Source organism: Vipera ursinii (genome assembly GCF_947247035.1).
Source record: "Vipera ursinii genome assembly, chromosome: 5".
NCBI lineage: Eukaryota > Metazoa > Chordata > Lepidosauria > Squamata > Viperidae > Vipera > Vipera ursinii.
Window position 1 is genome coordinate 15,385,847 of NC_139518.1, and position 14,693 is coordinate 15,400,539.

Sequence of the window (14,693 nt, forward strand, 5' to 3'; positions counted from 1 at the left end):
GCAGCAAAACATACTTCGCTTTGAAGTATGATCAGATCCAATCAGAAGCTAATTGTGCCAAATTTTGACCTAAAGGGGCTTTTGAGTGACACATATCCTTCTAAGTCTAATATTGCAAAAAGCATTATGTCAGACACCATGTTAGCTACCATTAGAATTACAGTGGTGCACATTTCATTCCACAGGCACAAATTCATTGGATGTTACAGTTATCCCAATTGATGACCATGGATTTGGGAACTAGGGTCACCGAAGGATAAGAACTTAGATTCAAGGAAACTGGAGATGTTTTGGTATTCCTTCACTCCATTTTTCCATTCCCTTTCAGTACTTTTGCAACGGGTCCTTCCAAGAAACATTAAGAAATATTTGTGGGCAGATTTTATTCACTTAATGGTTTTCTCCCAGATTGCAACATTTTCTGCAACCACCAAAGAATAGGGTTTGAAAGGAAATGCTATTCCTCCAATAAATCTGACCTCTTGCAATGGACAGTTAGGACTATTGTCAAGTTTAAGTGACTCAGAACTTGCTCCAACAACAGGCTAGTATTTTATATGCAAAAGCGTCTATAGAAACATTCTAAATAACCTTTGGATGCTGCTGCTCAGATTATTCAGATTCTAAGATGATCCTTCACATAGGCTCAGAAATTTGCTATCAGATTTGACATTTTCATCTCCCCAAGCTAAATTCTGATTGGAGCCTTTTCAATTGTTTCACAAGGTATCATATTTCATATCCCACCTGCCAATGACACCAGAGGTTGGCTGACATTTCTAATTAATGTAGGCATTAATTGCTTGGAAACTTTTGTATTCTCAAGAAAACTGTAGTTTTGAGCAAGAACCACAAGCAAATGACCCATCTGACTTACTGATTTCTTAGAATCCTAAGCTATGTCTCATTTTTCCCCCTCCAATTTCGTTGTCCGATATAAACAAAGGGCTGCCCCCTCTTTTCTATAGAGGAGAAGAAACACCAATGCTAATTTACAAAGGTCAGGCAAATCCTCTCTCCTACGTTCCTAAATTTCACAATACATATTATTGTCTTAAGGTCAGCTGCCCTGGGACAAGCCCACTCGCTCTATGAAAATATATCAGTTGTGCTTTGACACTGCTGGAGAAAAACAGAGCAATTCTCCAGAGTTTATACAAACCAAAGCATCTGTTGATGAAACAGAGTACTGTACTAATTCACTTCTCTCTCATGTTTATCCTCATGTTGCCTGGATATATTTCCTGGGCAAGATTATCTGTAATTGTGTATACAAGATATATTTAGAATTATGGAGCCCACTTCTGGTTTGCCATCATGGCCGCCACGGCCACTGGAAGGCAAGCTCTGTCTTCCGCGTTCAGTTTCGCTCCACTGGGGGACCCTGGAAAGGGTTGAAAGTCACCCTGTAGGGGTGACAAGCAAGGAGGGAACCCCCGCTTGATTGCGGGACGACGGTAGCCCTTCCACTTGATCTGGGACAGCCCTGCAAACCAGTGGATGTATAAAACAAGAGAGGGAGATTTATTTGCTGACTTAAAAGCATTGACATAGAAGGTGTGCTGGCAAAGGAAGAAAGCCAGAATAAGGCTGAAGAAAACTGGGGTTTTGATTTATTAGAGAGGATTTTATATTACTAATTAAAATGGAATATACTCAAATAGACAAGATATGTATTTGGAATACTAGATTTTGTTATGAATTGAGATAAAGAAAATTTTGGTCACTTAAAAATTGGAAGTATAAATATAAAAAGTTAAATTTCAATACTGATGGGAAATTAAAATTAAAAATTGGGGAAAACAAATAAATAGGATATTGATTGTCTATATTGAATGTAAAAGTAATTAATATATGTATAACCTAAAATTATTGATAAATGTAATAAACATGTTTTTACTTATTTGATATAATAAGAACTGTATTAGCTTAAATATGAGAGGAAATATTTGATGTTGAAATAGGGGAAATTTTGGCCATTAAATTTAAGACATTTTGGAAATTAATTGAAAAAGGATGTTATACTGTATTATTAACTAGATGATGTAAGATGATGGGAAATAGAATATACTCAGATAAGATGTGTATCTTGAATATTAGACTTTGTTATGAATTGTGATAAAGAAAACTTTGGTTACCTAAAACTTGGAAATTATAAATATCAAATGTTAAATTTAAATATTGATGGGAAACTGAAAATTGGGGAAAACTAATAACAGGACATTGTCTATAAAGATTGAATGTTAAAGGATATGGATAAGCTAAAATTTATTGATAAATTTAACAATGCTATTTTTACTTAATTGACATAATAAGAACTGTATTAGTTCAAATATGAGACAGTAGATATTAAGGGGAAAAAAGAGAAAATATTTCATGTGGTACCTTGAGATTCGTACTAAAGATTTTTGTATGTTATTGAATTATCGATTAACCCAGCCACGTTGCTTTTTAAATACTTAAATGTAAAATTAGAAAATCAATAAATTATTACAAAAAAAGAGATATATTTAGAATTACAAAGGAACTAGTTGTAAATATGAGGGGAAAGATGGTGGGTTGGAAAGAAAGAAAGAAAGAAAGAAAGAAAGAAAGAAAGAAAGAAAGAAAGAAAGAAAGAAAGAAAACCATTTAAGCATACCTATTGACTCATATACAGGTTGTCCTCAACTTACGACCAGAAGTGAGCCCAACATTTCTGTTGCTAAGTGAAACATTTGTCAAGTGAATTTTCCCCAATTTACGACCTTTCTTGCCACTGTTGTTAAGTGAATAACTGCATAACTAGCTTGTTAAGCTAGTAACACAGTCGCTAAGTGAATCTTTCTTCCCCATTGACTTTGCTTGCCAGAAGATCTCAAAAGGGGATCACATGACTCTGGGACACTGCAACCGTCATAAATATGAGTCAGTTGCCAAGCATCTGAATTTTGATCACATGACCAGGGGGATACTGCAACGGTCATGAGAGTGAAAAATGGTCATAAGTCACTTTTTTCAGGGCTGTTGTAACTCCGAACGGTCACTGAATGAACTATTGTCAGCCGAGGACCACTTGTACATGTATACAACCAGAGGTATTTCTCCATCACAACTCTCAGAGAAAGAGAGAAACTGAGGAAAAGAAAGATGGGAGGGAAGGAATTTGTAGTCTAGACGCAGGATAAAATTAACTATAACTAGTAAATTGAAAGCTCTCCTTCCCAAACTATTTTTTTTCTTTCATCAAAAATTTCATCTATAAAATTTCAGTATACTCTTGGAGATGATGGACCAAGCACCTGCTGTTCTAGTTTTTCCTTTTTTGTATTTTTTTATGTGATTTTATTGTTGTAACTGCCCAGAGTTATGTTCCACAGGATGGGCAGTCTATCCTGTGGAATTTATTTATCCTTATAAATAAATGAATATTCTTCCTCCCTCACCTTTCACACAGAAGACATATCCACTGTTTCTATGTAGATTCAGATCAGCTTCTTTCCAAATAGATAGAAACTAAATTTGCTAAAAGGCTCATTATTTTTAAATAATGAATCAACAAACCAATGGAACAATTTTTCCACATTCTCATTCCCCTGCATTTGATAAAGCGTGTAGAAACAGTTTAAGGTAAAGGACAAAGGTTGTTTTTCCCCCCTAAAATAATTGGCACTTACTTCATCCCACTCTAAAAGGTAGCTGGTGATTCTTGAACCATTGTCAATTGGGGCCTGTGTAAATAAACATAATGGAAGGTTGGAGAAGGTCATGGAATAAATGTTATTAAAAAGAGAGAGAGAGAAAAGAGAGAGAGAGAGAGAGAGAGAGAGAGAGAGGAGAGAGCAGAAAATTCCATGACAGAAAGCTTAGAATCGGTGGCAGTGCCAGGGAAGGGAAAACAAGATCATTATGAATCTCACTGACATCTTCATGGCTGACAGCCTGCTCTTCTTCAAAAGCATTAAGACTGTAAGAATTCTTGCCTCCTATTAAATGAGGTTGTAACCTGCATCTACCAGTCGTAGCAGTTACATGCTGGATTCTAAGACATAAGACGAGGCAAGAGAGCAGCACATTTTAAAGGAGCTGGTGTGGTATAGTAATTAAGATGTTGGACTTGAACTGGGAGTACCAGGTTCAAGAGCACTTTCAGCCACGAGACATCATTTCAATAATAATAATAATAATAATAATAATAATAATAATAATAATAATAATAATAATAATAATAATAATAATAATAATAATGTTGGAAGGGACCTTGGAGGTCAGACAGGAAACCCTGTACCGTTTCAGAAAAATCCAAGGGCTACCTCTAGCTGGAAGTGACAAAACAAGATTGCCTATGCCACTACACATGATACATTAATTCTATTATCTGTTTAAAATCATCCCTTATTTATTTGCAATAGTACTATCTTCTGAAAGATCCTTAATCTACATCATCCTGAACATCTGTAGAAAAAGTAGGATATAATTTTTACACATAAATAAATAAACAAGCAAACTTGTGTGATGGAGTTCTTGATGCTCTCTGACCTTGGTTGGTTGCAAATGTTTCATTATCCAACTAGAAAAGACTGAACAACAATTTATCTGAAGTGGTGTAGGTTCTCCTGCTTGAGCAAAGGGTTGGACTAGAAGACCTCCAAGGTCCCTTTCAACTCACTTTAAGAACTGTCCTGCTTAGCAATGGAAATTTGGGACTCAATTGTGATTGTAAGTTGAAGACTACCTGTAATACAGAATCAATCAATCATTTGTGTGTGTGTGTGTGTGTGTGTGTGTGTGTGAATCAGCCAGAGGAACTGGAAGTTGAATGGTGTAAAAATTTCATAAAGAATAATAATTGGCAAGTCTCGGTTTTCCTAATAGGTGGAAGGCCAAGATGCTGAGTTCTGCACCTAAAAAAATCTTCATCCTTTTAAATTGCCTTGTTTGTATGCAGTGAAAAACAGTTCATTCATATATATTTTTTACAGACACAGACACAACATATGTTCACATGTAGAGAAAATCTAAACAGTGTTTCCTAGCTTGACACCTTCAAGGCATGGTGGAGATATACACCTCCAACAATCAGTTTCATCTACCTGGATTAAGGAGAAGAGAACAGAAACCTGAAGAGTTTCAGAAGAGAGAAGACTGCCCACGCACAAATTTTCTGAAGAGAAGATTTACCTTCCATTGCAAACTCAAGGAATTTTTGGTCCTGTGTGAAGGTCTGGGTGGCAAAGGACATTCTGGAGCAGAGCTACGCGTGATGAAACTGACGGGTTCTGAGCAAGATCCTTTCACGGAATTGTACATAGCATATATCCTGAAAAAAACGGAAGAAAGTTTAAGAAACAGGCTTGTTATTATTGATCTAACTGTGTGAGTTTCACAACATTACTCAATCCATCAAAAGTAGCTTGAAAATGCTCACCTTAATTTCTTAGAATAAGGACCGTGGAATGTCATTCTGGGCACAAGGGGTGGATGCTGAAATAAATGGCAGCTTCTACTTCTAATTTAATTACAAATTTTGCACTGCCCTCATCAGCTGTATGTTCTGGAGCAGGGGTAGGCAACCTTGGCTCTTTTATGACTCGTGGACTTCAAACTCCCAGAATTCCTGAGCTAGCATAGCATAGCTGGCTCAGGAATTCTGGGAGTTGAAGTCCATGAGTCAGAAAAGAGCCAAGGTTGCCTAACCCTGTTATGGAGCATTGAGAATCTTACTCCATGCAAGAGTGAAATAAATCACCTACACAGGTAGTCTTCGACTTATGACTAATCACTTAACAACCATTCAACATTCCGAGGTAACTCCAACGTTGGAGTTACTTACAATCTGGATTCAAAGTTCTGATGATCATCCTTTCCCTGCAGTCATGTGATCTCACTTCAGCCACTCGGCAGTCGGACCGCATTTACAGCCAATCACATTCCCCCCTCCCCCAATTTGCCGTTAGGCAAACCCAAACAGTTGTTAAGTGAACGCCACAGTCATTAAGCGCACCAATGGTTCGCTATTGGCACAGTTTTGCTAAAAACTAGAAGTAAATGCCAGTTTTTGGTAAAACCATCCTAAAACATGGTCAGGTGATCTGATTTTTTAAATTAAGACTGAATTCCATGGAAATTCCATACAAGAGCCTTGGTGGAGCAGTGGGCTAATGCCTCCTTAAGTAACACCAGCTGCCTGCAATTAGTGGAGGTTTGCATCCCACCAGGCTCAAGGTTGACTCAGCCTTCCAGCCTTCCCAGGTAGGTAAAATGAGGACCCAGATTGTTGGGGGCAATAAGCTGACTTTGTAATAATGCCACTTGGGGGTGTGTGTGAAAGCCCTAATAAGCAGGCATATACATAGAATGAAGGCTATTGCTAAGCACATTGATTTGTGCTTTAGATTGTAAGCCGCCCTGAGTCTTTGGAGAAGGACGGGATATAAATGGGATTAAAAAAAAGAGAGAGAGATTGGAGAGAAAAAGGAAAAGAACTGGATAAACCCTGTCATTGTATTTTTAAGGAAGCAGGATAGAAATGTTTTAAATAAATGAAATAAAGATGCCAGATTAGGTCAGATGAAGAAAACAACAACAGTACTATGCAACGGATTGAAGGGAAGAAGAACTATACTGTGCTGATATTGGTAGGAAAGGATTGTGGCACCACTGGGAAAAAAAAATAGATACCCGCTCCAGTGTTTAAGGGCTATTGCTCAGTTTCCAAAAAAGAATCTTCCAGAGTACACAAAATTAACTGCACTCAAGTCTAGACAAACGCTTTGCCAACTCTGAGTCCAGCTAAATTTAGTTTTATTTTTCAAATGGTGACGCCACTATCCCTATCTAACCCCGTTGCTAAACGGAAAATGTTTAAAGGTGTCTCTGTCCTTGGGCTTTTGAATATGGCTCGCCCCCCACCCAGCTCTCTGTATCTGTCTTCTGACAACCTAAACAACAAATCTGAATTTGTCAGGGGAAGCAAGAATTGTGGCATTCTTTAGCAATAAGGCTAGTGACAAGACCCAATATGCCTTGTACTTTTCATACAACCACATGAAGGTTAATATTTCGAATAATAGCATCGAGCGTTGAAAATGTAAAAGACTATCCTTTGTGGGAAACATTGGAATGCTATTACTGATTTCCGCTAAGGTCTTGATACTTACCTGGGTCAAAATATAGTAAAAAGGCATGTTGGAAATGTAAATGTAAAGAAAGGACTTTTTATCATTTATGGTGGACATGTGATAAAGCAAGGAAATATTGGAATAGGATTCATATTTTAATGCAGAAAATTCTTAAAGTGAATATAAAGATCACACCAGAAACATTCCTTCTGGGTCTAATGGAAAAAGACTTGGGGAAAAAAAATTGGAACGCTGATTTTATATATATATGGTGACAGCTCTATGCACAAAAATGGAAGGATGTTTGGATTCCCGCCATGGACGAATGACTACAAAAGCTGATGGAGTTAGTAGATATGGCTAAACTGACTGTTTTGATAAAAGAAAAGAATTTAAGTACTTTTGTTTCTACTTGGAAACCGCTTCTGAACTTTGTGCTTGAGGTGGAAAAAAAAATGATAGTATGACTTTGGGTTTTACTGATTAGTTTGATTTGTTGATATAGAAATGGCTAGTTCATACTACTATAGAAATGTAAAAAGTTCAGATCTGATGATAATGCCTTATTCTACTATAACAGAGGGAGTCGGAACTCAATGCCTTCCCCCCCCCTTTTCCACACTTCTCTTTTTCTCATTTCCCTACCATGATTCCTCACTATTGGCTTTTTGTATTCTTGTATTTTATGTTATAAGTGAATAAAAATCTTTAAAAAATATATATAGTAAAAAGGCCTTTCATTTCTGGCACTGATAGCAGTTAAACAGTTAGAACAATTGATCAGTGGAACAACCTGCCCCCAGAAGCTGTGAATGCACCAACACTGGAAGTTTTAAAGAAGAGACTGGACAGCCATTTGTCTGAAATGGTATAGGGTTTCCTGCCTGAGCAGGGGGTTGGACTAGATGACCTCCAAGGTCCCTTCCATCATCATCATAATCATTATTATTATTAATAATTATTTTAAACTTTTGTATTTTGTAGATCAGATTTTTATGATGAGGCTCCTACATATTTAAACTTATGGAAGAATTCTACCTTAAAAATGGAGGACAAGATGTTATGGCTAGAATCCAGTATAATTACTTTAAACCAATTGCTCTGTAATTGTTATTTGAAAGCTCTCTCTTAATCTCACATATAATTTTGCTTGCCTAATTAACAAAAGTAGCAATAAAATCAACTCAAGTGTTGACTTGACAGCTCTCAGTATGGAGCAGATGCCTTCGCTGCTTTTAAGGTTCTGAGTTGTTTTTCTCTGAGTCCATTTCTGAAACCAAACCAGCACCCTATTTGTATCAAACATTAAATGTTTTAAAAGTTGAGATCATTTCACACCTATGGCTGCAAATTTTAAAGAATGTTAAATTTTTCATCAGATTTTCATTAGATGAAATTGATTCATCAAAGGATGCTATTTCAGGCTTATTGGATGAAATAATGGATGTCAGATTTTCTCTGTTGCTTATGTAAAAAAATGTGAGGGATCTGATTTTATCTTGTGATATTGTTGAATACTGGACATATAGGTGAAAAATTAAATGATTTGCCATTTTTTTCTTGTGCCTTTTGCTGAGGTTTATTATCTTCGTCTTAGTTTTTATTTGCAATTGGTTCTTTGGCAGTTTTGTACTTTTTGTACAAAAGAAATAAAATAAAATAATAACAATAATACCACATATACTTGTGAATAAGCTGAGAAGTTTTGGTGCTACAATGCCCCCAAATTGGAGGACCATGTTTTCCCTAGAGTCGGTGCAGGTGAAATAAATAAATGTTAATGTTTATCGAGAAATCATACAGGAAATTGAAGTTTTTTGAAAAAGACTGATTGATATCACCTTGGGAAGAATTAGGATACCTAATTCTAGAAAGATGTTACTCGTGATAGATGTGAATATCCTGCTTAGGTTGCATTGGAACAAAAGATAAATATGTATTTCCCAGAACAGTTTATCCCTGTAAAAGCGTCACTTCTGAAAACAACATCCAATTTTTAATGACTGCAATCTAGACCTAAAATAACATTCTGATCTTTGTGTAGTTTAATGGTTTGCCTTGATATAAAATTCATTTTCATAATTTAGGATAATAATAATAATAATAATCATTATCATCATCATCATCATCAAATTATTTTATCTCCTGGATACCTTCATAAAAAACAATAACAAAAACTTTCAGCAAATGGCAGGATTTAGCTAGTCTCATAAATTAAGTAGGACTGTCCTTGGTTAGCGTTTGGGTGAGAGTCTACTTCTTTTTATTATTTTTGACAATCACCTTTATTAACCACCACATATTATTAATATGTGAATATAAAATGAAATAAGATGAAACAAATGAAACAAAAAAATGAAACAAACATGAAACAAAAAATAAAGCACCAATCTTTCTCAGAAGGACGAACAAGAAGAAGGCAATCATGCATTTAACAGAGGGATACAATAAAGATTGCGTAAAGAATTAACACAGCTTTAAAATGCCTTGGTAAGACCACACTTGGACTACTGATCCAGTTTTGGTTGCCATGATATAAAAAAGAGTGCAGAGAAGAAGAACAAAAATGATTACTGGGACTGGAGCCTAAAACATATAAAGAACGATTGCTGGAATTGGATATGTCTAGTTTAATGAAAAGAGGGGTTAGGGGGTGACTTGATAACAGTGTTCCAGTATCTCAGGGGTTGCCACAGAGAAGAGGGAGTCAAGCTATTCTCCAAAGCACCTGAAGGCAGGGCAAGAAACAAAGGATGGAAACTAATCAAGCAATCTAGAACTAAGGAGAAATTTCCTGACAGTTAGTACACTGAATCAATGGAACAACCTGCCTCTAGAAGTTGTGAATGCTCCAACACTGGAAGTTTTAAAGAAGAGATTGGACAACCATTTGTCTGAAATGGTGTAGGATTTTCTGCCTGAGCAGGAGGTTGGAGTAGAAGACCTCCAAGGTCCGTTATTCTATTAATAAGACTTCAAATAATCCTTGTTAAGTTGATAGGATAATGCAAGCTTCTTTTTATGATTCTGGAATATACTCCTGGCTTTGGATGATTATTTGTAGTTGGAAGGGGTTTCTGATTATAAAGAGAAATTCAGAAATATGTTCCTCAGTCTGGCATTATACTCAGAGTGGTTCAATAGAAATCAGTGGGGTAAGATACTTACAAATTTAGGTTGCCTTAATTTAACTAAGTCTACATCTATCCCACAATTCTCAGCCTCTGTGATTATTCACTTTGACATGTTTATCTATAGTGAATGTTCCATAACAGATTTTCTATTTACTTCTTTCACCCTTCTGAAATGGTTGGAAAGATTAAAGTCACTTCAAATGTGAAAAGCTGAATTATTTCCTGATCACAGATACAAAATGTCATTCTTGTTCAGTTTTTTACAAAGAGAGACTGAATGATTGCTTCTGTTTTTTAGAAAGCCATGTAGTGAAACTGATTCTAATGACTTCATTCTTATTTCCCAGTAATACTGACAAACTCTTTCTGTTTGGTTTCAGAAATGATTACCCTGCAATGCTCCCATCATGCTTAGATGCAAAAGCTTTCAGGACAGAGAGAGAAATCTCCCTTTTCTTCAAATCAGGAAGAAAGTCTTTAAAAAGCTTGCAAAGTTATCCTGACTATTAAAGGCATTTCCTTTGAGATCTCAGGTTTGGGGATGATGGAAAGTTAAGGAAAGTTTAGGGTTTTTACAGCAGTAGAAAAACAATGATAAATTAATATGATATAAATTTAATAAATAAATAAACGATCATGGTTGCTGGAGCTGGCCAGAATAAGGTCAAGGATTGCAAGGAGCTTGTAATACATCTGAGAATGATGTAAAACACCCTTCCTAAAAATTTAACCTGAGAATTAGGAATCAGCAGAATTGAAAAAAATGGAGAAACAACAAAGAGAATCACTTGTCCTTGTCCAATGTAATTTAAAAAACGGCACAGCATTTTCACATTTTCACCTTAATTTATCTACTTTATTTACCATGTTCCCAAAGATTCCATGCTGTGTTAAGCCTTATGAATGTTGACAAGACTAAAAAAATTTATGAACAGCTAAAAAAAAAACCCCTCCATGACAGATTGCTGAAAGCTGATACTTAGTTTGGGACATTTGTCAGCATTCACTTGGCTAAATCCCCAAAGTGAGAAACATGTTTATTTTAAAACATTCACTGCATTGTTATTGTTGTCAGCAATTATGTGGAAATGGCAGGACCCATCAAATTTGGGGCATCTATTATGATATCTAGAATGGAATGAATTAAATTACGGAGGCTCACCTGATGTGATATTCTGTTGCAGGCCTAAGATCTTTCAGTTTGTATTCCAATTCTTCTCCACTAGAAAAGAGGCAGAGTTGTACAACAAACAAACAAAATTAAAAGGGGGTACTGAATTATCTAGCAAATATGCCCTATATATTAAGATCCCATCCAATGTATTCCAAATGTATAGGTAAAGGTAAAGGTTCCCTCGCACATGTGTGTTAGTCATTTCCGGCTCTAGGGGCCGGTGCTCATCTCTGTTTCAAAGCTGAAGAGCCAGCGCTTGTCCGAGGACGTCTTCGTGGTCATGTGGCCGGCATGACTAGATGCCAAAGACGCACGGAACGCTGTTACCTTCCCACCGTAGTGTTCCCTATTTTTCTACTTGCATTTTTTCGTGGTTTCAAACTGCTAGGCTGGCAGAAGCTGGGACGAGTAACAGGCGCTCACTCTGTTACGCGGCACTCGGGATTCGACCCGCCAAACTGCCGACCTTTTGATCAACAAGCTCAGCGTCCTAACTCACTGAGCCACCGCGTCCCCTATTCCAATTATATACATGACCTCAATAATGAGAATAAATTTTGCCCAATACCAAAAGAAAAATATAATCCCCATAATATCTGATTGGGAAGTTACACATGGAGAATATGCAGCTATGGGAAAATTAACAGTAAATGTTCACAACGGTAGTTTAACCAAATTTAAACAAAGTTTCGCATGCATAAATCATGTAGCATGGTAGACATAATCATTTTGGTTTCTAATAGACCTAAACATTTATTAGTATTGTAATAAACAGGCGCATGAAAGGAGGGAGTTAGAAATCTAATAGATTTCCCCCCCCTTTTTTCACCTATTGGTATTCTACTCATTGTCAAACTTGTTTGTTCTTTTACCCTTTTCAATATGTACAAACAACATAAAGTAATAATACAGTGTTGATCTAATGAACTTTTAAATCAGCACCACTGTATTGAAGTAATGTACTATGTGAATTTTACAACAATATAATAATAATAATGTGGTTCTCAATTAAAAATTATTCCAATTGTAGGCAAACTGCAGAGGTTGAAAAGGAAACTAACAAATATTTTATTGACTTCATAATATATTTCACATTTCTGAAGATTTTTTAAACTGTTTCTTTTTGTAAATTACTTCAAAGGCATGTGAAGAATGATGTAACTGAAGGATTACAGGCCTAAAATTATTATTAGTATTAATAAAAATGATTGATGTATTAATTGTATTGATATGCTATTTCTTATGCTGAAGCATCCCATAAACAGTTTATATAAATACATCAGTGAATATAAAGTAATACAGGTAGTCCTTGACTTACAACCACAGTTAGGGCTGCAGTCTGTGTCCTAAGTTATTGTGATCAGATTCAGATTCCAGCGGGACTACCCAATTGGCATCCATCTGGTAAAATTGCAAGATTCGTTTTTCTCACCATGCACATGTATACATAATCCGAACTAGACTGTGTTGTTTCTCTGTGTCATACAATATATGTGGGTATGTGGGTATATGCCAAAAAAAATTGGGGTGTGTGTGTCATATTTATGTAGTGTATATTGGAGGTGGTGACACTTTGAGAGTTGTATGCAACAAAATTTCATTTTAATGTCTGCCAATTAGTGTACAATTAAAGTGACAATAAAGTTATTCTAAGTGTAAGCGATGGTAAATTGAGTTGGACCCTATTTTGCAATCATTTTTATAATGGTTGTTAAGTGAATACCACAATCATTAAGTGAATGGTGGGGTTGTAAGTGCAAACACTTTCTTCCGAATGGGTGTTTTTCCCCCCTGAAAATCAGCAAATCAGCAACCAAACTGCCTTCCACATCTCTGCATACATGAACAAGGACCTACTGGTATGTGGTTTGAGAGGTGCTTGGCAGACATGGAATTTCGTTCTATAAAAGACTTCTCTCCAGTACTGTGTGTCAGATGCAGCTTTGGGACTAAGCACAAGAATAGCCACACACATTCATGGTGCGCTAATCCAAATATGAAATCTGCAACTGGAGCTACTCTGACCTTGCCCTAGAAACACCAGCCAAAGCTTGTAATAGGCCATGAATGTTGTGTAGGCCACAACAGTGCCCTTAGGAGCAACCCCAAATATCTTGTATATGAGTAACTGTGGTCCTGTTTAGAAACTCCCTAGCTCCTAAAGCTGGGAATCTGCCATCTTCAAAGATCTTGCTGGGATTTAATTTCAATTCACTAGTCCTAATGCAGGGGTGGGATTCAGCCGATTTGCACTACTTCGGCAGAACCAGTAGCTAATTTTTTGTTGCCTAGGCCCAGAAAGGACTTCCGGAAGTGGCATCCACACAGAGAACTGGTTGTTCACATATTTGAATCCACTGCCCTAATCCTTCCTATCACTGCATCCAAACCCTGATTTGGGGCATGGATAGCCTTTCCTGATTCAGAGGCTATGGGAAAACAGAGTCGTATCATTTGCATATGAGTAATATTCAGTTCCAAATTTCCTGAGGACCACCCATCATGGTTTCATTTAGATATTAAAACAGATCTGAGAACAGTGCTATGCTATCCATCCCTTCCCTACCAAGGAATAAAGGTACAGTCATCCAACATTACACCCTGAAACCCTCCCAGCCAGGTAAAAACAGAGCCATTGTGTAGTTCAGGAGACTACAATGGAAACAATATAAAAAAAAACTGCTGTGCAGAAACAATAGTAGTACAGTTGTTCAATCCTAGAGACAATGTAATTGCATGGGACTCACTCTTGTCAAGCCCTTTGCCCAGAAAATAAATGAAGGAATTCTCTGACTTGGAGGTTAAATATTTCCAAAAAATTTGCAGAAAACAAACAGGTGGGCATTTTTGCGATATCAAATAAGAAATTAGCACTCTTCTCATTAAATCAACCCTCTATAAGAAAAGAGATCAGAGGCATGAGGGAGATCTCATCTTAACAACCATGCTGATAAATGATCCTTTGATCCTTAGATCCTTTGATCTAAGTCTTGGCTTAGTGCAATAAATTTGCCTCCTTGTAAGAATCTTGCTTTTAGAATAAATATGTAGTGAGCCAACAATTCATTTGATACAGAAATATACCTAAAGGCCTGCTAAAAAGATGGAATAAGTGTTGGCTTAAGGACCCATATACAGTGGATTGGTTCTGTAAACTAGCTAAATTTAAACCAAATAAACACTACTCCCCCTTAGCAAAATGTGTGAGATTACTTAATGCCATATTTGTAAACATCCCATAATTTAAAAATTGTGCTGAATGAATGGACAAAAAGATGTATCTTA

General features: G+C 36.4%; 1 protein-coding gene across 1 annotated transcript in view; it reads right to left on the reverse strand.

The window, feature by feature from the left end:
* Window positions 1-14,693, reverse strand: part of FNDC3B (fibronectin type III domain containing 3B) — a 316,638-nt gene that overhangs the window by 66,156 nt on the left and 235,789 nt on the right. The window contains exons 9-11 of the mRNA XM_083363582.1: window positions 11,397-11,456; window positions 5,161-5,299; window positions 3,657-3,710 (exon numbers count right to left, since the gene is read on the reverse strand). Coding sequence (XP_083219708.1) covers window positions 3,657-3,710; window positions 5,161-5,299; window positions 11,397-11,456 — 253 coding nt within the window. The remainder of the gene's footprint in view (window positions 1-3,656; window positions 3,711-5,160; window positions 5,300-11,396; window positions 11,457-14,693) is intronic.